General features: G+C 38.2%; 1 protein-coding gene across 3 annotated transcripts in view; it reads left to right on the forward strand.

Moving 5' to 3' along the window:
* The window catches only part of DCLK1 (doublecortin like kinase 1), a 400,305-nt gene extending 372,933 nt beyond the window's left edge, over nt 1–27,372 (forward strand). For 2 of the 3 annotated variants that reach the window (XM_044666088.1, XM_044666090.1), the window contains exon 16: nt 27,160–27,372. In XM_044666088.1, the coding sequence (XP_044522023.1) occupies nt 27,160–27,324 (165 nt within the window). In that variant the 3' untranslated portion in view covers nt 27,325–27,372. Of the gene's footprint in view, nt 1–2,449; nt 2,524–27,159 lie in introns of all 3 variants that reach the window. The other variant, XM_044666091.1, reaches the window with a different exon arrangement.
* Nucleotides 27,373–27,881: the final 509 nt, after the last annotated feature.

The raw sequence follows: 27,881 nt of genomic DNA on the forward strand, positions 1-27,881 counted from the left end.
AGAGAGAGAGAGAGAGAGAGAGAGAGAGAGAGAGAGAGAGAGAGAGAGAACAGAACAGGGACCATGAAGCCTTTTTGCAAATGCCACATGGTTGAGGACTATGCCATTATTTTATCCCAGCACCTTGCACATAGGAAATGATTACTAATCTAAACCCAGGGGGCAGGGCAGAATTTTTCTCCAACAAATAAAACAAAAAATAACCAGTACTGAGGCCTTTAATTTTGACTAGTGCCTCGTCTCTGAATTAGAGATCTAATGATCATTTTCCATTTTAAAAGGCTGTTTATGAAACAATAGAAATATTTCTGTATTCTGTGACCATTTTTCTTTTGTAGGGCATCAAGAAAAGTGGACCTAGATTATCTCTGCAAGAAATATTCTTTCGTATTTAAGGAGGTCATTCAGTTCATGAACACAGTTAATTAGGTGTTCAGGTTTCCCCACTGTTAGTCCTTCTTGTTTGTGTTGTTAACTCTCTCGTTGGTGTTCTTTTTCCTTCTTTCATTATTAAGACCAAAGAAAAGACTAATGTTATGAGTTTCAATTACACGAAAGCCACGGTTTTGGCTGGGGAGCAGCGGCCCAGACTGAGGCCCACAGGAACCAGGTAGCACATTTCAGAGAGGAGAAGCCACCCTGACAGCTTCAGGTCAGCCAGTGACTCCAGGGAACCACCTTCTGCCTCCCAACCCCAGACGCCATTGTCTGCAAAAGGGATTCGGACTGCCTTCCCCAGGAGTTTAGCTGTGACAGAATAAAACAAAAGACCGGGGAGGGGAAAACAAAGGATGATTAAAACGCAATCTGGGGACGTAGAGCAGAATTGGAGATGACATTTTAACAGTGGACTTTTCTTGGGCTGAGGGAGGAGAAGCCGCAGGCTTTATTAGATTTGCTGAGCTTGGTGGAGCACCTATGACAAAGCTGTCTCTTTTAATTTCTCCTTCCTCAATTACTGCTGTTTATCATCTTAACCTCTACTCTCCATAGTACCTAAAAGAAAATTCTTGAATTTTGCTTATGCAAATAGGGTAGGTCAGGCTAATTGAGCAAACCGCTACTAATAGCTAAAAAGAGTGCCTCCGCTTTAAGGAGGGAACGGCTGCAAACAGCCCCTTCGTCTCTCAGTGGGTTCATGTTGTGCCTTAGTCGGCCAGTAGATGGCAATAAAGAACTAGCTCTCCCCCTGGCTACATAGTATGAAGCGGTACCCACGCCCTCATTTTTCTAACAGGAAGTAGCCTTTGAATTTTTATAAATGAAACAAAGTGTACTTTAAAAAAAGAAAGAAAGAAAAAGCTTAAATCTTACACTTGTGCCGGAGACAATGGGTAAAGTGTAATTTATTGTCAACGTGATAAATGCCCACCGCGGTATGACTGGTTAAAGTACGGTACCTAAGCATATTTTTTTAAAATACTTTTGTGAATTTCTAGTTGGTAGCTGTCATCAGCATTGCACCAATACTGTTTTTTTAAATAAAAGCACACAGGAGCTTTTCTCAAAAGAAAAGATCTGAAAACTATTGCCTCCTCTATGGAGACTTGGAGGAGGAAGGGAGAATAGAGACATATTTTTGTTATGAAATATTTTTTTCATGAAAGTGGGTGGTTGCTTACTACCAATCCAGTAGTTTGTTGTTATTGGAGAATCAGTGACTCTTAACAAAAGATAAGCCCCAAACTGACCACTTTAAGCATATGCATGTATATGTATAACTTATTGGACAAATGCTTTCATTGTTTTTGTCCCTTCTGTCACAGGGAAAATGTAGTGAATGCTTTATGTTATAACTTTGGACTTCACACTATTATTCAGATTCAGGTATAAAGGTGAACCAGTTAGTCATGGCTGAGTAGCCCTGCTTTTGAAGGTTACTACTAAAAGAAAGGAGAAAAGAAAGAAATCTGAGTTACTATGATTGATGGAGCTCCAGAACCTGATTCTTTTCATCATTTCACATTCCATTATTATGAAATAGTCCAATTTAATCTGTGTGTGTGTGCATGTGTGTGTGTTTGTGCGTGTGCACGTGCGTGTGTATGTGCAGACTGTTCTTCTCTTAGATGGGCTAGAGCTGATTTCATTATTAAGGTTCCTCATTTAATTGGAAAAATGATTTTCTGTTCTCTGCCCACATTGAAGAGCCTTTTATAATATTTTCAAGTGAGAGTTTTGTTATTAGATATGTAAGTACCATGAGTACCTGTTTTAGGAACCATTTCAATTCAGAGTGATTGGTTTCTAATTTGCCAATATCTCTAGAAGAGGTTAGTTTCTTCTCTCTTTTTAAAAATATTTCAAATGTGTAGACTGATCATGTTAGCCACCTTTCTGATATGAACAATACGATATATGTGCGCTAAATGAGGAACGGCTTGGTCTGGAGTCTTGATTCTTTAGCACAATGTCGATCCACTGAGTTGCCCCATTTCTCTCTGCTCAGCTGGACCACGGGTTTACCATCAAGAGATCAGGGTCTTTGGACTACTACCAACAACCAGGAATGTATTGGATAAGGTATGAGATGGTGCAGCTCCAACAGTCAGTGTTTCCATGGCAACGTGCTGGCAGTCTCCATTAACCAGTTCCTTCAGTGGATAAACATGCTTTTGATTTGTTATCCAGTCCATATGCTGCTTTATCAGTTTCATTTTAATCTTGATTGAGATGCCACACCCCCTCATTCCTTTTCTTCACCCATTATTCACACTGACATTGCCAGCTTTCTTTCCATTGCACATGCTCAGTATCAATTTTCCTTCCTGTTAAAAGGACAGTATATTTAGTGTTAACGCCAAAGCATTTTCCCCTCCGTTGCTGGTTAAAGCATCTGTTTGTGATGCTCTTCTGTCATTTAACAAGCAGAGGAGCAGGAATGCCTTAGTCTATCTTCTTCTCTTCTTGTACAAAATGTAGAATTATATACTGTCATTTTAAAGCCATCAAGCACAATCTTTACCGTAGACAGAACAATGCATTTGCACATTTAGTACTAGAAGCTCTTCAAAGTACGAGTTATACGATGCATTGTGTATGTTGGTAAGCTTGTGTTTTCAAACCCTCCACATTTTTTGTTACCTTTCTTTTTTTTTCCTTTTGAAAATCCTCTGTGTAGTAGCTATTGCATGATTTTTATTTGAACATTTTGTAACTGTCAGGGGGTGATTATTTTAGGTGACTTGATCTTCTCAATCAAAGGGGACTATGGGAGGTATTAACTTTTTTAAAAAACTGGGTTAAGAATTCTACCGAGACAGATATTCTTAGGATCATTTTCTATGCCAGGCAGCTAGTTCTGGCATTTCCTTCAAGGGGTTATTTGCTATTTATGTCCCTCTAAGTGGTCCACGAGGAGGATTGGCTTTTTGATGGCTTGAGAGTCTAAATGAGAATCCCTAGTGAATACCATTCTCAGTTTTAATGGAAGTAGAAAGATATCCATAAAAAGCCACATAACGTCTAAGTTTACTATGAAACATTCCACCAATTTTGTATATACGTAGCAAAATAACATCTTCAAGTGTTTGCAGGATTGTCATAATCTGCCTGACCTCTTTTCATGAATTAGACAATAATCTCACCTAAAAATAGCAGCCTCTGCTATCATTATTAATTCCAAGTGATTACCACCAACTTTCCCTCCAAAATTAAATAGACATCCTAACCAGGGTGCTTCAAAGAACAATAAAAGGTTCTTTTGACAGACAATCTGAAAAACACTCCAGTCATGCCTACTTCATAATTCAAAGCAAAAGAGACACAATAATCTTTTTTCCATTGGTCTTACAGTGAAGTGTTATTTGCCCCTCATGGGCTAATGTGCCCATATGTCACATCAGTCTTTAGTCAGTGGAGGGAAGTAGCTTAAATAGATTTGAGGAGAGCATTGCTTTAAAACCATTTTCATTTTCTGATGAATTCAGTTGTGAGCTCACTCTGCTCCATGCCTATTCCTTTTAGCTTGGTACTGGGAAAGATGACATCTGTGTTTAACTGCACCTCATTTTCCCTCAAATGTATTAACTTAACACATAAAAGAGAAAGAAATATATATAATTGATTAAAAAGAGGAGCACAACCATATCATTTCAAAAAGTTGGTACATATATATATATATATATGTGTGTGTGTGAGTGTTCCACACACACATATATATAATGACAAAGTATATAAAAAGAAATCTTCCTAATTCCACAGAGAATAGGTATCTAGTATCTGAATGTCAATATTAATAACCAAGTATGGCATGCTTTTTCTAATAGATCTTTAGTATTGCCTCAATTTGGGACTGGGGAGGGGGGAGATAAAGGGCAGGAGGAAGTCACCCAGGAAATAAATAAATAGTATAATATAAAAAAGGCCATTTGACTAAAATGCTTGTAATGATTTCCATCAGCTGACAAAATGACACATCCTTGAATAATGGGCTGGAGCAGATGGGTGATAATCTCTTTTTTCCACCATACATAAACTGCTCCGTTTTCCAGCTGGGGGCAGTAACAACAATGTTTATAGTTAATGCTGTTCTAAACAGTGCACCCAGTGTGTAAAGCTAAATTGGGAAAATGATGCTAAAAACTCATACGCAAATATGCTTAATTAGGAAGTTTTATAAGGCTGTTTAGCCACAGAGCTAACACTGGATGGGAACTGATTGCAAATGCTTCCCTTTTATCTCGATGGAAGTGAGAGCATTTGTCTAACCACCATGGTAGCCAACTTTCTAACATAAACAATCATTACAGTAAGAACATTTTCGCTCCGTGATTGTTATGTTTACAAGGGCTCGTGGCTGTTGTAGACTTCTATAAGCAAAACACCAGGGAGTTCATTCCTACTCTTTGATAAAGAGCTCACATCACCGCACATGGCGGGCAATCATCTCCTCTGTATGCCCAGAATTTGAATTCTCCCCTCATTTATGCGTTGGTAGATGCAGAGGAGAACCATTTCCTTCTTTTTTCTAATTGTCTAATCCTGCTCCTTAATGGAACAACTGGCATCTTTTCATGTTGGGAGCTGGTTGAGCCTTAGCCATAGTATAACTCCTCAAATTCACCCAAGAGACCTTTCTTCCCCTGTTAATAAATAGGCTAGGGATGCCACCCCTGCAATGAACTCCTCATCCCATCTCTGGACTTCTGATGTTGAAATTGCCACCGTGTTCCAAGGCTCTGGAGCCACTAGACGAGAAAGCATTTCTGTTCTGTTGCATTTTCTCCCTCCTGAAAATGTTAACTCTCTCCAGAGAGAGAAGTAGCCACGTATATCCTATATCTCCCAAGTAAAGCTGACATCGTGGCAGGTGGTACAGCCTGGTAATGGAATAGTGTTATAATACACAGTGTCTTCAGCAGGCAGAACAGCAAAAGCACTGGAATCCAGTAACCCAGTTAAATAAAGCAAATACAAAAATAAGGCTCAGAAAGAACCACTAAGTAAAATCAAAACACTGAAGTTAGCTCAATTCCCACTCATATCCCCAGCAAAATGTGTCTTTATATATTCAAGGATTATAATAAAACACAATTGATGAGGTTGAGCTAGAGGAGCAGTGTGTCTTTTTTGTGAGGCTATTAAACGTTGCCATGCTCTGTTGTTAAAAGGTATGGATGGGGTCAAGAAAAAATGCCTCTTACCCTGTGCAACTTTTAAAGAGTGGTTCTCGTAAAGCAGCGTGACTCTGCAGCTTTACAAAAGAACGTATCTACGGCCAGCACCATTGCCAGCTATTGGACATCCAATCCTGAGTCGCAAAGTTGCAATGAACTATTTGCTTTGGACTTCTTTAGCTCTTCAGCAGAGGAGCTCCCTGCTGAATGTCAGGGCACTGCTGGAAAGACAGATGCCTCTGCATGAGCACGGGCACTTCCCAATCTCCCTCCCCAGGGACTTAATCTGTAACAGGAAGTTTGGGGCTTTAATCTTGGCTCCCTGGAAAAAGGAGAGTAGGAAGAGACTGGTGGGGGCCGCCTGGCTTTCTAAGGAAGCATTAACTTTCAAAGCCACCAAATTATGGCTCTAGACAAAGTCTCAAGACAGGGAGAAACGTTTGGTTTTGCAGCTGTGCCTTGACACTGAAGAGCAAGTTATTGGACTGAAATGCCTAGAGGGGTCAGAAGCACCACTTATTGCAATTTACAGGGTCTTGAATGTTCAATAAAAGAAATGCTGGAATGGTGAGACATCTGCATTGCATTTTAACAAATCAAACAGGTTACTACTCACGATTTTCTGAGAGCCCCTCTTTATAGGGATCCTAGTCATTTGAAGATGTCTTCTCTTTGAATTGTGTGTTGCTAGGGCCAATCAGTTGCCATGGGAGTCGAGATCTTAATCCTATGGGCGTAAGTACTATGTATGTGAAAATACTGTATTTTTTTCTCTGAGATTTTTGATCATCTATTATTGATTCAAAATTGCCTAGAATCTTCTGCCGTTTTCAGCTGGGGATCAAACTTTGCTTTCTTCTCTCAGATTTAAAAGGACAACATAGAGCGGGAGGGGAGGGTTGTTGTTTTGTTGTTTTTACATTTATAACACCCACAGTAATAGCTTGTCTCCTAGCACAATAGCGCCTGTATCATCAGTGCAGTTGTAGGGAAAAGCTCATCATGTTATCATTATGAAATGATAGTAGCAAATGCCAGAGAACATGTCCATAGAAATTAGAATACTGTCATTTCATTAGAGAACTTTTTGCCTCCTCCTTTTAGGTGAAGCCTACATTTCCCTTGGGGGTGCTACATCCCTTGCAACTCTCCAAGGGCAGGTTATTCCTTGTTCTATTTTACAAGACTTACCAGCAGGAGGAGGGAAGAGTTGACATACTTCTCATTCCCTAAAGGCATATTCACACCATTTCCCCCTAAATAAGCTCTCCTCCTTCAAAATTCATGTAATTAATGCACTCCCCCCCTTCTTTACTGCTATCATTTGCCAACTCTAGGTTAATATCTCACCTTCTTCAATGGCTTTAGCACATGAATAATATTTTCTTCCTACTCTACACCCTCTCTGGCTCATTCCCTATCATCCTCCAAAATGTCAGAACTTGTTGGGGACCATTCTTAGTATGTTCACTCTCAGGATCACTCATCCTCTTTCATTCTCACAGCCCACTTCAGCCACACATACCAGCATAACATGTTTATACCTGAAACCTTACTGTCCCCAGTTAAGTATTCTTGGATACTACTACTTACCGGAGGATTCTAAGCTTTGAAATTTGGTTCTGTGTCCAAAATTTTTCTCCCTCTACCACTTTTTCTTCTCTCTCACAGTAAACTATTAATCCCATGATCCTTTCTGGTAATCCCAGTCTGTCTTCCCTACTCTGGTTTTCACTTTTCTCCCTATTAATTTTTAATCTCACCATCAACTATTTCAGTGATCTAGTGGTCATCATTGCATGGCTAGCCCCCTTGACTTCCTGCCATTCTTTTAGTAACTTTTGACTCTAGGTAGTCCCTACTGTCTTATTAGTAGTCCATGCCCACTTTCAAGCAACTGAGTCTTGTTAGAGAGAGTCACAGAATCCAGCTAATTTCATTCCTTCTAAATTGATGCTGGAGAGTCTCAGCTGGACCCTTGATTCTGCTGAGTAATTTTTAAAATTACAACTACTATTATTAAATAATTTTATTGTGTAATATATTGAAATAATATAATTGTATATATAATATAAATGCTAGATGCACAATTGATAGAGTGCTGCGCCTGGAGGCAAGAAGACTCATCTTCCTGAGTTCAAATCTGGCCTCAGATATAGGCTATGTGACCCTGGGCAAGTCACTTAATCCTGTTTACCCAGTTTCCTCATCTTTAAAATGAACTGGAGAAGAAAATAGCAAATCATTCCTGCATCTTTGCCAAGAAAACCCCCAAAGTCACAAAAAGCCCAACACAATTGAAAAAAGGACTAAACAACAATACTAAATAAAATCATAATAAATCATCATCATAATAATAATCTCAAGCCTTTACATAGTGCTTTAAGATTCACAAAGTTTCTTATATAGCTTATCTCATTTGAACTTCACAACCTTGTGAAGTAGATACTATTATTCTTATTTTACAGATGAGGAAACTGAGACTGAAAACAGTTTAATGACTCGCACAGGGTGACATAGCTAGTAAGTAGCAGGCAAGATTCAAACCCAGGTCTTCCTGACTCCAAGCACAGGTTTCTATCAGCTTACTCTATGTGGCTGCCCTATCTCATTCTTCACACCCATAGTTCCAAGCCCTCCACCCTCTACTCCCTAGGCATTGACAGCAAGTGACTTTATATCCTCCTTTACTGAGATCAAGACCTTTCTACTCAGCTCCCCAAATCAAAAACTTCCCAATGTTTTTACCCTTTTTTCCTTCCTTCCTTCCCACCTCAGTGGAAGGGGTGTTCTTACTCCTTGCCAAAGCTAAACTTTATCCCCTTACACGTCTTCCACCCACAATCTAACTCCATCAATCTTTCCTTCTCTCAAGAATTGCTGCCCTCATCTGTCAGCAAATGTTTCATTATGAGGAAACCTTCCTTCAGTCTATTTAATTCCTTTAAACTACTAGTCAGTCAACAACTATTTATTAAAGTATCTACTAGGTGGAAAGCACAAGTCAAAAAGTGAAACAATCCCTGCTCATAAGGATATAAGAATCAATAGCATTACTATAAAGCAAATCAATAGAAATATATGCAAAGTAGTTAAACATAATAAATATGGAGGACCCTAGAAGTTGAGGATATCAGGAAAGGCTTCCTGTAGAAAATGGTACTTGTTCTACATCTTAAAGGAAGAAAGAGACTCTATGAGCTAGAGGTAAGGAGGAGGTGAAATCTAGGCATGTGACATGGTGAGGAGTGGGAGGTGGTTAGAGTAGATAGAATAGAGGGCTTTAACTATGGAAGGCTTGGTTTGGTTTTATCCCAGAGGCAATAGAAAGCCACTAGACTTGGTTGAGTAAGGGAGTCACAGGGTCAGATATGTGTTTATGGAAAATTAGCAACAGTGTGGAGTGTGGACAGGAGTGGGGGAGAATTTAAGCAAGAAAACTAATTAGAAGGCTGTTTCAGTAATCTGGGTGAGAGGCAATAACCGCCTGGACTAAGATGTTAGCTGTGTAAATGAAGAGAACAGATTGACTGGTGGAATATTCTGAAGGTAGGAACCAAAGGATTTGACAATTGTACATATGAGTTTCAAGAGAGTGAGGAGTCCAGGATAATACTAAGGATACAAACCCAAGAGATGGTAATGCATTCAATACAAGAAAAGATAGAAGAGAAAGATACTAAAAAATTCTATTTTAGACACATTGAGTTTGAGATACCTGAGAATATCCGGGTTGCAATGTCCAATATATAATTATTCCTGTGAAACTGAAAGTCAGGGCAAAGACTGGTCTAGATATATAAATCTGGGAGTCATCTGCATAGATATGATAAATAAACCCATGGATATCAATGAGGATACCAAGATCCAGTATGTAGAAAAGGTTACTAAGAGTAGAAGGTTAAGGACAATGCCCACACTTAAAGGGCATGATATAAATGTTGAGTCAATAAGAGACTGAAGAAGTAGTCAGACAAGTAGGAGACAAATTAGAACAGTGTTGTAAAAATCCAAAGAATGGAGTCAAATGCATTAGGTAGGTCTGGAATGAAGAGGACTGGGGAAAAGACCATCGAATTCGATAATGAAAAGATGACTGGTAAATTTGGAGCAGTTTTAGTTGAGTGCTGAGGTCAGAAGCTGTATTGGACAGGGTTAAAAAAATGAGAGAAGAGGAAGTAGAAACTGAGTATAGACAACTTTTTCCAAGGAGTTTGCCCAAGAAAAGGGGGGAAATGTGGGATGATAGCCTGAGAAGATGGTATGATTTTAAAAAGTTTTTTTTTAAGGATGGGAAAGACTTGGGTATATTTGAAGATGGTAATGAAGGAAACAGTAGATAGAGGAGTTAAAACTTTGACAAAGCAGTGATTAGGGATGCAAGTAGAATCAAAATGTGAGAAGGTTGGCCTTGGCAAGGAGAATCACTACCCCTTTATCAGAGCCTAGGGGAAAGGAAGAGAGAGTGGGACTTGGTGTCACTTGATTTTAGAGAGAAAAGGGGAGAGGTCTGGAGAGAAAGGGAAATCTTTTCTTCAGCAAAAGAAGGGCAAAGTGGGGGCAGCTGTGTGGCTCAGTGGATTGAGAGTCAGCCTTAGAGACAGGAAGTCCTAGGTTCAAAGCTGGCCTCAGACACTTCCCAGCTGTGTGACCCTGGGCAAGTCACCTAACCCCCATTGCCTAGCCCTTACTACTCTTCTGCCTTGGAGTCAATATTTTTTTTTAAGCCCTTAACCTTCTGCCTTGGCAGAAGGTTAAGGGCTTAAAAAAAAAAAAAAAGGCAAAGTGCCCAACTAAAGAGTGGGTTGAGATTGAGGGAGGAGTGAAGAGGGATAAAAGAGTTTGGAAGAGCTCTTATGGAGAACAATATGGGCAATCAATTAGAGAGAAACAAAAGGACTGCCTTGATGTAATGAGAATCCAACTAAGTCTAAATAACACCAATTTGTTCCTATTCAGTATGATTGTGAGACTTAATTCCACCTGCATTCAGCAACTGGTGAATGAATGCAAAGAATGGTAGAAGCAAGACAGAGCTAAGATTTGGCAAGAGATAAGTGATGGAAGGACAAGGGATAAGGGATTTGAGAGCAGAGGACAGTATGGTTGAAATAGTTGGTTATTGGGTTGAGATTGGATTGAGAAGAGAGGGAAGAAGTAAACTTGAGGGGTAGGGATTAGAGGTCTAGATAAAGATAAAGAATAGGTTTAGAGGGGTTAAGGCATATGGCAAGGTGGTTATGGTCAGATAGGGAATGACATTTTCATCTCTCTCCTTTTCACCAACACATTTTTTAAAAAAATCTATATCCATTCATTCTTACTTCTTCACTACCCATTCAAACTGAAAGCCTCTGCAATATGATTTATGCCTCTGTTAATCTAATGAAATTGCTCTCCTAAAGGTCACCAATGACCTCTTTAATACAAAATCAGTGACCTTTTCCCAGTCCTTAGTCTCCTTAACTTTACTGAATCTTTTGACATGGTTGACTGCTCCTTCCTTCTACTTTATCCTGATGCCTCTCGCTCTCTAACCACTCCTTCTTTGTCTTCTTCATTGACTCTTCTTCCCATTCCTCACCTCTTAAGGCTGGTGACCCCCAAGATTCTATACTCAGCTGTATGCCTTTTTAATCTAAACTCTCTTCCTTGCAATCTTACCCTCTCCCACAATTTCAGCTTTACTGGGCTACCTCCCAAATCTCTGTCTTTAGCCTTGACCCCTTTCTCTACACTCCAGATCCACCCTGCCACAACTAACTCACTATTAGATTTCTCTGGATATTCTATCAGTAACTCTAACTCATAATGTCCAGAACCAAACTCATATTTCTCAAAAAAAAAAATTCAAAATACAAAACCAAAGCCTAACTTCATTCTAACTTTCCCATTTGTGTCTGAGGAACCAAAATTTGCTCAGTTCTGATATTTAACCCTTCAGGGCTTTGTCTCCTCCCTTACCTCTCAAATGCAATCAGTTGCCAGTCCTATGGATTTTATCTATATCAGCTCTCACATTCATTGCCACCTTTTTAGTGCCATTATCACCACTGTAGCCCAGATACTCCTTACAACTCACTAGGGAGCTTCCTAATTCATCTTCCCCTTCTAATTTATGCATACTATTGATAAAGCATTTCATTGTCCATTCCTTCATTCGTATTCCTTCAATGGCTCCCTGTTGCCTACCAAATAAAGACCCCAACTCCTTTGCCTGGTATTCAAGGCCTTCCTTTCCGGTGTTATTTCATAGAACTCCTGACCATATGTTCTACCTTTCATACTCATTCTGCTCTTGTCCATCCCAGAGATTTAGTGAATGTCATTCTCAATGCCTGGAAGCCCCCCTCAATCCCAGCCTCCTCAAACACAATCTCCCTCCCCATACAGCTCACATACCAACTCTTCCCTGATTTCTCCTCCCTGAGTAGATTTTTACTCATTCAGTGTTGGCACATGTAGCACACGGTACTTCTCTTATGAGCTTATAATGTGTGCCTTATCACACTAGATACGACACACTAGGATCAGGATCATGTTTCATTTTATACTGACCCCTGAGGCTAGCTTGAGACAGCGAGGTGGTACAGTAGTAGAGCATTGGCTTTGGAATCAGAAGACTCATCTTCCTGAGTTCAAATCCAGCCTCAGACACTTACTGTGTGACTGGGGCAAATTCCTTACCCCTGTTTGCCTCAAATGAGTTAGAGAAGGAAATGGCAAGCCATTCAGTATCCATGCCAAGAAAACTCCAAACGGAGTCATGAAGAGTCAGACATGACTGAACAAAGGATTAGCTCAGGACTCTTTAAAGAATAGGAGCTTAATAAATGTTTAATGAAGGACAGCATGGTATAGTAGAGTATCGGAATTGGAATCAGAAGTCTTGTGTTCAAGTCTCACCTTACATATTTCCTGGCTATAAATTTCTTAGTTGTAATATAGGATGGATATCAATGCCTTTAATACTTACTACATAGGATTATTATATAGCTCCAAGGAATTAATATATGTAAAATATGTTTTCAACTTAGTAAGGCATTCAAAAAAACATCATGTTGTATGTAAAACAGTTATAATTCTTGAATTTGCTCTTGGGAATGAGGTAGGTTAGCTCTACAGTCCAGTTGTTACCACATGATATTTCGCACACGTTAAAATTGTACAAGGGAAATGACTGTTTTGAAATTTTAGAATAAAACTCCTTATCATTTATATAGTTTATTATAAAAGCTCTCTCTCCCCAAATCATAGAATCAGGCATTGAAAGTAAAGCATCATATTCCCCCAGGTGATTTATAATGTTTTATCTTTATTTTTAGAATTTTTATCTTTATTTTATTACAATAACAAATTTACACGTTTTCCAAATTTACATGATTCAGGTCGTATCCTTCCCCTCTTCTTGCCCTACTCCTGGAGTTGACAAGGGATTCCACTAGGTTATATTATCTTTATTTTTAAATATTTTTTTACTGTTTATTAATAGCTAGGCAAACAGGGTTAAGTGACTTACCCAGAATCCCACAGCTAGTAAGTGTTTGAAGTCAGATTTCAACTCAGGTCCTCCTGACCTCAGGCCCAGTGCTCTATCTGCTGTGCCACCCCGCTGCCCTCCTTGTATGATCTTTTCAATTATAGTTTTATTAAGAATTTATAGTATCCAACTCTCAATCAAATAAATGAATTAAAACCTGTACTAGGGAAATATACTATTGTTCAAAAGGCCCACTTCTAAAATGCTGTGTTAAAACTCTTTCAGCAAGCAACTAGATGGCACAGTGGAGAGTTCAAATCTGGCCTCAGACACTTCCTAACCGTGTGACCCTGGGCAAGTCACTTAACCCTCATTGCCTAGCCCTTACCACTATTCTGCCTTGGAATCAATACAAATTGATTCTAAAACAGAAAGTAAGGGTTTTAAAAAAAAAAAAAAAACTCTTCCAGGGACTTTGTAGTACAGTGGATAGCAGGTCTGGAGCTGGGAAAATCTGAATTCAAATTTCACCTCAGACATTTCCTAGCTGTGTGTCCCTGGTCATTACTTAACCCCAATTGCCTAGCCCTTGCTGCTCTTTTGTCTTAGAATTGATACTAAGCAGAAGGTAAGGGTTGTAAACACACACACACACACACACACACACACACACACACACACACACACACACATCCAAGGACATTTGTGGAGAAAGAAGTATCTTGCCTTCCATGTTATACAGTACATAAAGTATTGGGCTGACAGTCAAAAAAACCTGAGTGCAAATTCTGCTTCAGACATTTCCCACATCAGCTGGGCAAGTCACAGAATCTCTCAGCTCTGGAGGTTTCATCTGTAGAAACAATAATGGAATAAACGTTTATGAGCTGTATCAAATGAGATAACATATAATGCCTGCTACGTGCCAGGCAGTGTGCTCAGCACTTTACAATGACCTCATTTGATCCTTGCAACAACCCTATGAGATAGATGCTATTATTATCCCCATTTTACAAATGAGAAAAATTGAGATAAGTCGAGGTTAAATGACTTGCCCAGGGTTAACACAGCTAGTCAAGTGTCTGAGGTCAGAACTGGTCCAGTGTTCTGAGCATTGTGGAGTCCCCTAGTGAAATGTGCTTTGCAAACCTTAAAATACTATATAAATGCTAGCTAGGATTATTATTAAATGGATAGCTGGAAGAAACTTCTGAGGTCATCTATTCCAAACAACCACATTTTAGAGAGTGGAAACAAGACTAGAAAAGTGAAATGGCTTGCTTATACAAGTCATACAGGGAGTAAAGCAGCTCTTCCCCGATCCTCTGACTCTGAAAACCTATATTTGTATTATTATGCCACCTTGGATGGAGGGGAATTCCTCAGTAGTTGTGAGTAAATCAAATTTGCTAAGTTGTCAAATCGTAGAAATCACTAAACCAAAGAACCTTTGGCTTACTTGCCTTTATAAAATGTATGATTCTGTTGCAATGGACGTTAAGTCCTTTAAATTCAAATTATGAGTTGTTGTTTTTTAAAGCCAGATACACAAGGTTCTTTTTGTCTTTTTATCATGAATGATGAGGTAGAAATAGAGTTTCCAATTTAAGTTTGGGTTTTTTTTTTTTTTACTTTTATCTTCCTTCTTGGAATCAATACTGTGTATTAGTTCCAAGGCAAAAGAGTGGTAAAGGCTAGGTAATGGGGATTAAGTGACTTGCCTAGGTTCACACAGCTGGGAAGTGTCTGAGGCCAGATTTGAACCTGGAACTTTATGTCTCCAGCCTTGGCTCTCTATCCACTGAGCTACCCAGCTGCCCCACAATTTTTTTTTAATATACTTCTAGAACAGCTGATGCTCTGTGATAAAACAAGCACATGACCTTTCTCTTCTGAAGATGGGTTCAGAACCTGCCAAATGTCACTAATGAAAATCAATGACTGCCATTTTCAGCATCCAATTTATGTATATTACAAAATGATCACATATTTTGGCCCATTTTCATCCTTCTGAGTAAAGGACAACTCTAGCTAAAAAAAACAGTTTTGGAAACATATTGAGAAGCAAGATAAAGCCATAACCCCAAAAGAGCTTCTTGTACAGTCTTTCCACTCCTGAAGCTATGAAAGGAGTCAATGAACTAATAATTTTGTGTCTTGAAACCAGGTTAGTAGATTTCTCAGTTCCATTCTGTAGAACCTCCCTGCTTCTCACATTAATGATCATCTTTACATGGATATACATTGTCATGCCTGGCAAGATCCCATTGTGTTGGGGGTGGAGTAAGAGAGGGAAGCTAGGAATTGGGTGTTCTCCTTAAACACTCACAATTTTAAGTATTATAGCAAACCAAGTAGAAAGTGAAGAGGGCAGAAATCTGGATAGATTTGTCAATTTAATTTTGCCAGCAAGCAAACCAAAATGGCAAGTAAATTGTAGCTCTGTCCCTACAGAGTGAGGAAGAGAGAGACTGGGAGTGAAGGGAAGGCTTTCTTAGATTAATGCATGAACATCTGCATCTACAGCTCAGGCTCCTAGGTGGTATGAATAATGGATGGGCTAAAAGGCAAAATGCACAATAATGTTCTTTTATTAATGAAATGAAGATTTTTTTGATGGCTAGCAATAAATTAGAAGGAAACAAAAAAAAAGAAAAAAGAAAAAACTCACTATTTGCTTCTGAAAAATGCAGTTACTTAAATCCAAAATTACTAACATGACAGAAAACATTACCTCATAACTAAAAAGAGGCTTTCCCCGTTGCAAATCTTGCACGTGTCCTGGAGCAGAATTGCTTGTGGCCTGAAGGCTGAGAATTACGATTTTTGCTAAAAGAAAATATTATCAAGGAACAGAGTAGATATATGATGATATTAATACTAATTATAATTTTCTAGCAGTAGGAGATCTAGGAGATATTTTGATCTGATCTCATCATTTTGTAGAGGAGAAAATTGAGGCCCCAAAAGGTTGAAATGCCTTGCCAAGGCTGCAAAGCCAATTAGTGGCAGAGTAAAGAATAGTATTTTTCTCCCGATTCAGTCAAGTTTCTCTTGTTCTTTGAAGAAATCAAGTTTAAAATGATAGATGGTTGGGAAATGTTTGCTAAGTCAGTTCCCAAAAACCATAACTAAAACATACCCTATCTTCCATTTTACTGATGCCCAAGTATTTTCCTTACTTGGGCAGAAGGGGGTAATTAGCCTAGAGAGAGCCAATTTCTCTTTAAAATTAGACTTTTAAAGAATTGCCTGGTAGCATGGAGACATTCAGTGACTTGCCTAAGGTCACATAGTACATGTCAGAAATAAGATTTTTAAACTCAGGTCTTCTTTACTTCAAGTCCCACATTCTGGCTGCCTCTTTCTCCTCTATACCTTTATATATCTTTATAGGCATAAAGGTATATACTCGGTACATTAATGTAGCATATATAAGTATATCAAGTATAAGAATAAGTTTTCCAAATATGATGCCAGAAGCAAATGCTGAAAGATACCAGAGTAGTTAGTGTAGAATTCCAAGTCTTATAAACTCAAAAGAAGGTAAATGTCAATTACCAAGAAATAACTCACCCATTCATTAAGCAAACATTCATTAGAACATGCCCAATAAAGTCCTCCAGTGCCTCATCACAGTACAGAGGTGACCTTAGGTTTTTCAAACACTATCATAGAAGTGCAAGCTCTAAAAACATCTGCCCCTCTAGAAAGGGCTCAAAGGCTGAGCTCAAGAACAGACTACACATTATTATTCTATTGTTGTTGTCTAGTTGTTTTTCAGTCATGTCTGACTGTGACCCCATTTGGGGTTTTCTTTGGAAAGATATTGGTATGGATTGCCATTTCCTTCTTCAGCTCATTTTACAGATGAGAAAACTGAGGCAAACCATTTTAAGTGACTTTCCCAAGGTCATACATCTAGTAAGTATCTGAGGCTAGATTTGAACTTTGGAAGATGAGTCACCCTGACTCCAGGCATAGTACTCTATCCATTGTGCTAACTCGCTGCCCTTGGATAACATGTTGTTATCCAGGGACAAAATTAGCTAAATTTGAAGAAGCTCATCATTTTGTTGTCTGTAGGGTGATGAATTTTTCTGTCATACATAGCTTGTGTCCTAAGGCCCCAGAGGTTGTGATTTGCATCTCCAATCTAGCAAAGTCATAAATCTTTAAAACTTGATATGTTATGCTAAGTTCTGGGAGAATCACAGAGCTAATATTGCCTTCTGACCGCAAGTAGTTTACAACCTACCAAAGGGGTAGAGGAGTGCGGATGAATCACATAAATAAGTATAATACAAATTAAAATGAGATTGGATTAAGCTAGGGCCTAATTAGTAAAAATAATGGCTCTCACAAAGCAGTTGTATGTATTAGAATTCCCACTATTTGGAATTATGGAAAATATGGTCACAAGTCAATGGACATGTGCAGTGCAAATTCAAGTAACTCTACTGCTTTAGGGATTCATTATTCTTGCTAGGTTCTCTTCTCCTGTACCCCCCCAAGTCATAAGATAAGCAAAAAGGGTTTTAAAAGGTCACAAACAGGAGGAATTAGTAACAGCTTTTTTGAGGCAGAGGTGAAAAAGGAAGAATCTCCCTGGAGGAAGTATATGAGAGGGGTCTTAAAGAATTGAGAGGATTTCAACAGAAAATAGCATAATTTATTAATAGAGCAATGAAGGGGAGAAGGATAAATCTAAGAGTTAACTTTCACTTTAATTAACTAGCCATATGACCTGGAGAAAGTCCCTCAATATCTCTGGACCTCAATTTTCTAATCTGTGATATTTAAATAATAATATAGACTTGCCCTACCTTCATCACAAGGTTATTTTGAGGATGTATGAGATTATGTGTTGTGTGACCTTGACAAGTTGATTATTATTGATGATACTTTAGTGCCTTCATCTGTAAAATGAGGGAATCAGAAGAGATGGTTCCTTCCATCTCAAAATCTACATCCTGTATATGCAAATATGGTCTTTAAAATGTCATGTGTCATAAAATGTAAGACTTTTTTTATAACCCATGAATCGGTATAAATTTCATTGTAACAATATAGGTCATCAGCCAATTACATTATGATAATCCATTGTTATGACAAATCTACTGGTGATATAATCAGTGTCATGGAAAAATTGCCTTTTGAATTATTTCCAAAATACGTCTTCATTTCTCTAAGAAATCCAAGTAGTGTTGATGAATCTACCCAAGCTGCTAAAATAACTGCCTTTATATATTGTTACTCCTCAGTTTTCATACTAGCTTTATTTTCCCCTAGACAGTCACATATTCATTTCTTGTGTTGGAGCAGTTTTATGTGATATTTATTTTATGTGGGACAGCCATATCTAAGTAAGTTATTCTCCATAATTCTTTAAAATAAATATCTAGTCTGCTTAATGGGTTTTTCTGACCTATTATTAAGGCTATATCCTAGAGAATCACATAGCCTTTATAGATTTGTTTTAAAATGGCAAAATTAAAGTTTTCATTTAGCTAAGACTAGTAAACTCTGACTCCTAAGAGTTTTTCATATTTACTTTCCTTTAGTTGAGAATTAGCACTGAAATGTGAACACACAAGTTCAAAATTCATACTTTCCGAAGCCTTATAAAAAAAATACTTTGAGATTTAAGGTCCTCTTGTGAATTATTAATGATGCCATAACTTACTAAAGAAATAGATGATAAATCTATTGCATAACCCATTCATTTGGTCCTTATACACCAATAAACCTTTCAACCAAGTAAATACTTCAATAGAGCCACAATCTCATTGATATGAGTCACATCTACAATGGTACAAATTGAGATCCATGCCTGCTTTCTCATCCTGTCTGACTCTTTCTTGTCCATGTTCTCCCATAAATCCCCAGGCATCCATCCAGTTTACTGGGTGCCTTTTGGATTTCTTGATATCCTGTGGTAAATAATGTAGCAAACTGACTGTCCATCAGTTAGCTCCCAGTCTTGATATTTTTACAGAAGCATCCTACGTCTTTCTCTGGTCATAAATCTCCCATATCATGGTCCTTTGGGCGACTTTGCATGTACAATTCATTATTTATTATTTGTGTTGACCTAGTCATGCCTACTCTGTATCTCTACATTGCCCTCTGAGTAACCCTTGGTTTTAATTCCTCAGAGATTGTGATATTCTATGACTCACTACCACATAGCATTACCTGAAGAATGTTGCTATTAAAAAAAAATTGTCATTTTAGGGGCAACTAGGTGGCTCAGTGGAAAGAAACCCAGGACTAGAGACCTCAGGAGGTCCTGGGTTCAAATGTGACCTCAGACACTTCCTAGCTCTGTGACCCTGGGCAAGTCACTTAATCCCAATTAATTATGTAGCCCTTACTGCTCTTTTGCCTTGGGACCAATACATAGTATTGATTCTAAGATGAAAGTTAAGGGTTCTTAAAAGTTAAAATTAAAAAACATAATTTTGTTTCAGGGACAAGTGGTGATTTATTATTCTCACAGAAGTAACATACTTTGCAATAAGGTGTACTAAATTAGGAATCAGATGTCCTAAATTTAAATCATACTTCAATTGCCTTCTACCCTGAGCTCTTTGCTATGCATTTAAGTGCCTGTTTTTCATATGTAAAATAAGAGGACAAGAAGACTTCTAAAGTGTTTTCCAGTTCCATGATCTTATGATTTGATCAAAGCACTAAGTCACTTCCCACCTCCTTCTCCTGTTTGATTTTAGATTCAATATATTGTCCATTCAGCATATATATATATGGATAAATATATATATATAGGCTTTCCATTCAACTACTTGTCAAAGGCTAGAGCTAGACCTCAAGTATCCATCAATTACTCAATTTCACTAGAAAAGTAGAAAATAGAAATTTATTTAGCAATATAAAATCTTAATTAAATATCAAGCTTATACCAATTCTGAAATATACAAACAGAGGGAGTCTCTCTCTCTCTCCACTCCAGTTCTGCATTGACCAAATCAGATAAATGGAGGCGAAAGAAGATAAGAAGGTAAAGAGAGAGAGAAATATAAATATACGTGCCTTATATATTTTTTATATGGGAGATCCAGAATTTAAATGATGTTGCCTCTACAACTGGCTGCAATGCAGATGCTCAGTGTGCTCCCAGCTCAATGGATTTCTAAGAAAATGCCTTCAAACTGAGTTTAGTTAAATATCTGGCCTTAGAGTACTTTTAAGGATTCATTTTGCTAGGGCATGTATGGCTATTTTCTTCATTTCCTCTTATTTTCTGCATTCTGAAGTGCCCCTGAAATGCCTATTCAACTGTAAAAGAGAATGAATATAAATAGATGAAACCTTAAATGTGTAATCAAGTTCTTGGACCCAGAGAGTGAACCAAGATAGCCCAATTCTGTATTTATGATAGTGCTTTGGACCAATAGTCAAGTCTTAAAGGAACACACAAGACTGAATGTGACACCTGAAACTCGGGCTCTCACTTATTCAGATGGTTATTAAGCACTTACTGTGTACTGATGCACCTATGACTTCCTGCTGAATGGGATAGGACTCAACATTTCAATACATGTTCATGAATAACCTAGTATGAGAGAGGCACTAAGGTATCTACAATATAATTCCTACCACTGAAGACCTTACAACCTAGTGTAAATATGATGAGATGTGCACATAGATTAATAGAGTACAAATTAGACCATGATAAAAGTCTAGAGACAGCTAGATGGAGCAGTGAAAAGAGGACTGAACCTGAAGTCTGGAAGGTCTTCTTTCAAATCTGATTTCACTTATTATCTGTGTGACCCTGGCCAAGTCACTTAACATCTCTTTGCCTTCATTTCCCCAACTGTGGAATGGGGATAATCACAGTACCTCCTTCATAGTATTGTTGTAGTTCTCATGTGATATAATATTTATAAAGTGCTTAGTACAGCATCTGACATATGTGCCTGTATAAATGCTTATTCCTGTGTATATCCTGTGTATAAACTTATTCCTTTGTCGACCTTTATGTGATATGAGATCAGAAGGAGAGTTAATTCAGAGGGCAAAAAAGCATTTGAGCTAGGTCTTACATTCAGTTCAACAAAGGTATTATTTAAACTTAGTAGAATTAGAAGTAATATTGAGAGCCTGCTAGGTAGAACAAGGATAGAGTGCCAGACCTAGAGTTGTAAGACCTGGGTTCAAAGTCTTGTCTTAGGCACATCCTAACTGAGTCACCCTGGACAAATCACTTAACCCCAATTGCCTAGTCCTCACTGCTCTTCTGTCTTAGAATTGATGCTATAACAGAAGGTAAAAGGTTGGTTTTTGTTTTTGTTTGTTTGTTTGTTTGTTTGTTTTAAAGAAATAATACTGAGAGATTCTTTATATAATGGATAGAGACTGGCTGCAGAGGCAGGAAAACCTGGGTGCAGTTCTGGCCTCTCACGAGAACCCTATGTCCAGTGACCCTAGGCAAGTTGCTTAACCACTACGAGACTCCTTAGCACTGGAAGTTTTGAAGAAGGTACCAACCTGCATTGGTTGAGGGGGTCTCCTTATCTAGAGTTCCCTGTATCAATGCTATCAGGCTTGGTCTCCATCCTACCCCCTGTATGCTACACCTTGGGGATACAAGCAAAACTGTTTGCCTTCAAGGAGCTTATATATGATTCTTTGGGGGAAATAGATAGTTATAATGTTGACGGATGACATGCGGAGACAAGAAACAGAAAGAGATATGGGCATATACAGAGGATAATTGGTTTGGTTTGGTTACAACAAGGGTTCTTAACCTGAGCTCTGTAAAACTTTTTTTTAACATGTTCCGATAACCATGTTTCAGTATTACTGGTTTCCTTCATAATCTTATATATTTTATTTTATAAAATGTTATTCTGAGAAACGGTCCATAGGCTTCACTAGATTGCTAAATAGGTCCATGGCACACAAAAGGGTTTAGAACTTCTGAGATGAGGTGAACCAGAACCCAATTCTGTACAAGAATTGAATCCTCAGGCTAGAGAGTTTGGGCTGTAATTTGGTAGTCACTGGAAATGAGGGGAAAGACATGAAGAAGAACGTAGGGATAGTACTGAGCGAGACATATTCAGAGGACTCCCAAGTATCACAATCTGCTCTGAGTAGAAGATTCAAGTTCATAAGATAAGACTGGGAAAATTAGGTTTTGGTCAAATAGTGTAGAGGACTAAATGCTTTAGAGTTTGGACTTTATCCTATAAATAATGGTGAGCCATTAGCAAACTTTGAGCAAGAGAATGACCTGATGAAATTAATCAATCAACTAGAATTTATTTTTTAATTTAATTTTACTCCTTTCCAGTTTATGTCAATATAATTTTGAATAATCCTTTTCTGACAATTGTAATCTGTGTTCTCTCCCTCCCTTCCCTCCTCCCCTTCTCCAAGAGGGCAGGTAATGGGATATATAGGTTGTACATGTCAACTAGAATTTATTAAGGGCCTGTTTAGAATGTGCCAGGCAGGTACTATCTATCTAGAGACACAAATTAAAGCAAAAAAAACAAAGTGGGAAAAAGTCTTTACTCTCAAGAGCTCTACGTACAAATAAGATATATTCAAAATAAATAGGGGAAAGCATGAGAGGGAAGGCACTAAGATTAAGGAGGACTGGGAAATATTCCACACGGGAGATGAAATTTTAGCTGAAACTTGAAGAAAACTGGGGAAGATAGGAAGTAGAGAAGAGGAATGAAAGGGTTCTAAATGTCTGAGACAGCCAATGAAAATAATCAGGAGGTGGTGGGTCTATTTCAAGGAAAGGAGACCAATATCTCCAGATTTAAGAGTATCTGGAGGAAAAAGGTGTAAGAAAACTGGAAAAGTAGCACATAGACAAATTATGAAGGGCTTTAAGGGCTATATGGAGCATATTATTTTCATCCTGTAGATAATAGGGAGCCACTAGGGGTTTATTGAAAGGGGAATTAAGGAGGTCAAATGTGTGCTTTTAAAAAGATTAGTATGAAATGGTATTTTAGGGATAATAATCAGGAAACAATGTGAAGGATGGATGGAGATAGAGAGATGAAGAAAGGAAATTAAGAGAAATATGTTGATCCAAGTATGAGGTGATAAAGACCTACACTAGTCTCATACAACAGAAAAGAAATGCTTGCAAGAGACATCACAGAGAAAGAATTGATAGAAATGGAATGGTGGCAGAGGGAGAAATAAAAAATGACTAACTACAAACATTTATTAAGTACCAATGTGTGAGGCACTGAGGTAGTTAGACTGAGTAAACAAAAGGCACAAAGAAATTGTCCCCACCCTTGAGGAGCTTTATTCTACTGAAGGAGGGGTTATTTAGGCAGAGAAGGGAAAAGCATATAGCATGTACACAATTAAGTAGAATACAAGGAAAAATGAAGAGGGAGAGAGTCAATAAATTTTAAATACCTACTGTGTGCCGGGCATTATACTAAGCTCTGGGGGCAAAAAGAAGGAAATTCACAAAGAAATACACAGTTTAAAGGGAGAGACAACTTCTGGACATCTGGAGGATTAAGGCAAACTTCATGATATAGGTGACATTTGATTTGAGCCTTCAAGGAAAATAAGAGTTCTGAGAGGTTAAGATAAGGAGAGAGTACATTTGGCGTATGAGAAGCAGTTTATGAACATCCACAGAAGGCAGGTTGAGTTAGAAGAAAAAGTAAGAGAGGGCAGCTAGTTGGCTCAGTGGATTGAGAGCCAGACCAGGAGACAGGACCTGGTCCTGCGTCTAAATCTGGCCTCAGAGACTTCCTAGCTGTGTGACCCTGGGCAAGCCATTTAATTCCCATTGCCTAGCCCTTACCACTCTTCTGCCTTGGAACCAATACACAGTATTAATTTTTAAATGGAAGGTAAGGGTTTAAAAAAAGATGAAGAAAAGAGATAATAGTTCCCTTTGACTGAAACATAGATATCATGAAGAGTCATAAAGTAAATCTGAAGCCACATTGTAGAGGGATTTCAATGGCAGCCAAAGGAGTTTGTATTGTGTCTGGGAATAGATAGTGGCAAGCCACCAAAGTGTTGTAGAGCAGGAAAGTGACCTACGAGTTAAACTTGTATACTTTAAGAAAATTATTCTGGCTGCTTTGTGGAGAATAGATTGAAAAAAGGAGATGGTTGTGAGAAAACCAAACAAAATCATTACAGCATTCTGGTCATGATCAGATAAGTTGGTGGCAGTATGAATGATGAGAAGAGGAGAGATGTAGGAGATGTTGACAGAACTGGTAATATAAGGAAAGACAAACTCTTCCTTCTGTTGCTTCCTAGTACTGTGTGATCTTGGGGTAAATAGCTTAACCTAGAGATGCCAAACTCTGGCATAATTCCCAGAATGGAAGAACTCAATTAAATTGTAATGGGGAAATAAATGTCAAGCAAAATAAATAAAAATACAATACAATATAGATAATGTTCATTTGTGGTTTTCAAGCCACTGGGATCAATTTCTATTTGAATTTGGCCACTGGCTTTAGGCCTCATTACCTTGTCTCTAAAATTAGTAGATTAGATCAGATAATCCCTAGAGGATTTTGCAGCTGCATAACTGATACCAAAAATACAGTAATCAAACTCTATTTTCCTTCACATAGAATCATAATATTTTTCCCTCAAGAACAAAAATTACAAGGATAACTGATTCACAGGATCATCTTTCAACCTTGATCCTAAAAAATAAAGGAAGGGAAGGAACCTAGAAGCTGAAATATAAATCTCATAAAAGCTAAAAGGATGGAATTTGGGGGAATAGAATAAATGGACAACGTTCAATGTAAAGAGACTATTATCTAGGTCCAAGGTTAAGTATCACTCTTAAGAAGCTGGAAAGAGAAATCTTCTAAAGGGGTTAAGGGAACATTAGGGAAGAAACAAGAATAATCCAAAGAGAAAATCAACTTTAAACCTATCAGGGCCAGTAAAACAAGCCTAATTGCTTGCTAAACAATTACAGGGTCCTAGATCCTGGTAGATAGTATCAGGGTGATTAGGTGGGTGAAAGTCAGATAAAACTGATAGGAAGGTGAAAGTCCAGAAAGTGATTCAAGGATTTTTAGTATTTAACAAAGCAAAGCCAGGAAATATAATAGTGATGTCAGAAAAGTAGTCATGACAGTTACTATAAGAAAAGCCCTCAAAGATCTTTTTAAAAGCTCAAATGTGTCTCCTTTTTCTTATTGTTTGCCTAGCCTATTTTAGTTCTTCCACTTGGTACTTCCAACTACTTATGTTTTAAATTCCATTCTGTATCCAGTTTTAAAGCAAAAGGTCAGTATTCAATTTTATGGCAGAGTTTTTTTCTTTCTCCAGAAGGTTGAAGTAGAAATATTTTAATTACCAAGAGGAGAGTGTCTGACTTTGGGATTAACTGCAGAATGATCGTTATGTGATTCAGACTAAATAGACTATTTCTTGGGAACACTTGTATATACACATCCACTAGGTTTTCAGTTTGCCATGGGCTCTTCTTGACCATGTTTTAAATAAAAGTGAGGAATTTGGTCTTATGATAACAAAAAATGATCATAAAATCAGTAGGCATAAGATTGAGAATTACATATGAGGGTCGAACAGTATGTAGTAAAGGAATCAAAGGTAAACATCACTGTGTTAATACTCTGGCCCTGTTATTTAGAAACTAGACCTGACTTATTAAAGTTTATCTTCCTCATTGATTCCTAACAATGTTATACAGAGCCTAGATACGGAAAAAAGAAGCAATTCAGCCTAACTAATCCATTTACTGTACTCATTCTACACACTGTCTCCCTTTCTCTCTTTATTACTTCATTTGGGGGTTTTGATTGCCCTATTTTAGATCTTAGATTGCTGTAATGCTATTCTGCAGTCGAATGAGGGATTTAGTCCTCACTTTGTTCTCAGAACTAGTCTGGCTATAAATTTATCTCTGTTCTTTGAAGAAGTTAACAGTAAATTTGCAAGAGAAAAAATGGTGGCATATATCCCAGTAGAGGAAAAATAATCTCCTGAAAGCAGAATAACCTCTAGGCTACATTCTTTTTAAAAGGACTTTCATGGGAGGAAACTTTCAACTTTTATGTGTATTTGATATTTTTCTTTGGTCTTTTTACTTGCTCTTCTCTCTCTGTTTAAGCTTTCTTTTTGAGACTCTGCCTCCCTTTCCCACACCTGTTAAATCTCTTGTGAAGTCATAAGGTTCCAATTCTGATGTCACAGTCACTTCCAGGGCTGGAGCCAATTATCAGGCACATGAGCTTATAACTTGGTGTAGTAGATTCAAGTAAGAGAAGGATGACTGGGAGAGCCAGGATGTTCAAAGCTGTGTAATTCGACAGAGGCTTCCAGAAAGGAATCGATCATATAAATTTGTAGGTAGAACCAGTGGGGGTGGTCCCACTTCAATTTGGTTTTATTTAAAGCAACAATTAGCCTCATTAAAATTGAACCAATCCTAATCAGATACACTAGTTCTTCTCAAACAGCTAAATAGAAAAGAAGAGAAAAGAAAAGAAGAAAAAAAATAGATCATGGAACTAGAGGCACAGCAGTGAGAGAGCTGGGGGAGGAGCCCCTCTCAGCCACCATGTCTGATGGTTTCATCACCTTTCATCTTGATCAGCTAGAATGTTGATGAACACACCCTACACCAGCTTACCTTAGGTCACATCACACCGACAGCCCTACAGCTAGAGTTTGTCAGTAACTCTCAGGCTAGACTACGCGGGGCAGAGGTTAATCTGTATGTAGCTGAGTTGAAATCTGAATCTCAGACTGTATGGAACTAATGTCCCCCAGAAGTTAAGCATATGGCATCCATCCATGCTGCACACACTTGATGATGCCCCGGCTGCCTCTTCAGTCCCGGGGATCTGTGTTTGTATAAGTTGTGAAGCAGCATGACCTGCTTTGTCAACCAGACTGAATGAAAATGGACAGGTTCACGAGGCCTGCATATTCTCCCATATCTCTCACACAACTCCAGAAGGGGGATGGTTTGCATTCATTTTGAATTTTTCGCCCAGCCTAATTTTATTCTTTCTCATTTTATGCCCCTGCCAGACCACCGCTCTTGATAAGGAGAGGCAGGTTTTCCGACGAAGACGCAACCAGGATGTGAGGAGCCGGTATAAGGCACAGCAAGCTCCCCCTGAACTCAACTCTGAATCGGAAGACTATTCACCAAGTTCATCGGAGACTGTTCGCTCACCTAACTCGCCCTTTTAATAAAAAAAAAAAATACACTAAAAAAAAACCCTTTTACAAAAATCACAGCCCTCGCTTAACCCTTTGAGACTCTTAAATTCTCCAAACTTGTGTGAAAGTTTCATCTGATCTCTCTGGCACTAAAATGTTTGAATGACAGAAAAGAAAGTATGCTTATGGTCATTTTGAACCCATTTCCTTATGATGAATGAGATGACACACGTTCTTTGTTGAGATGGCAACTTGCTGCTAATAGGATCCTCAAAGGGTTAAGTCTATTTTGTGATTACTTTTTTTTTTCATTTTAAAGATAGAAACAATGAATGTTTTCATCAGCCAAGCTAGGATCTGCAGTATGTCATTATAGCACACGTTAACCCTCTGAGTGCATCAATTTCTTTAACATTACATTGGGAGTCCACATTAGGGAATTATTCAGGCCTTTTGGACTTATACGCACATGTTTCAGTGCTGCCAATCTGGATAGTTAGGGTGAAGCAGAGAGTAACTAAGCCAGACATCCAGAATGTAATCTTGCTCCTCCCTCTTTGTGGGTTATAATGGCAGCTTCCTAACAT

The sequence above is a fragment of the Gracilinanus agilis genome, chromosome 3, assembly GCF_016433145.1.
Source record: "Gracilinanus agilis isolate LMUSP501 chromosome 3, AgileGrace, whole genome shotgun sequence".
Classification (NCBI taxonomy): Eukaryota; Metazoa; Chordata; class Mammalia; order Didelphimorphia; family Didelphidae; genus Gracilinanus; species Gracilinanus agilis.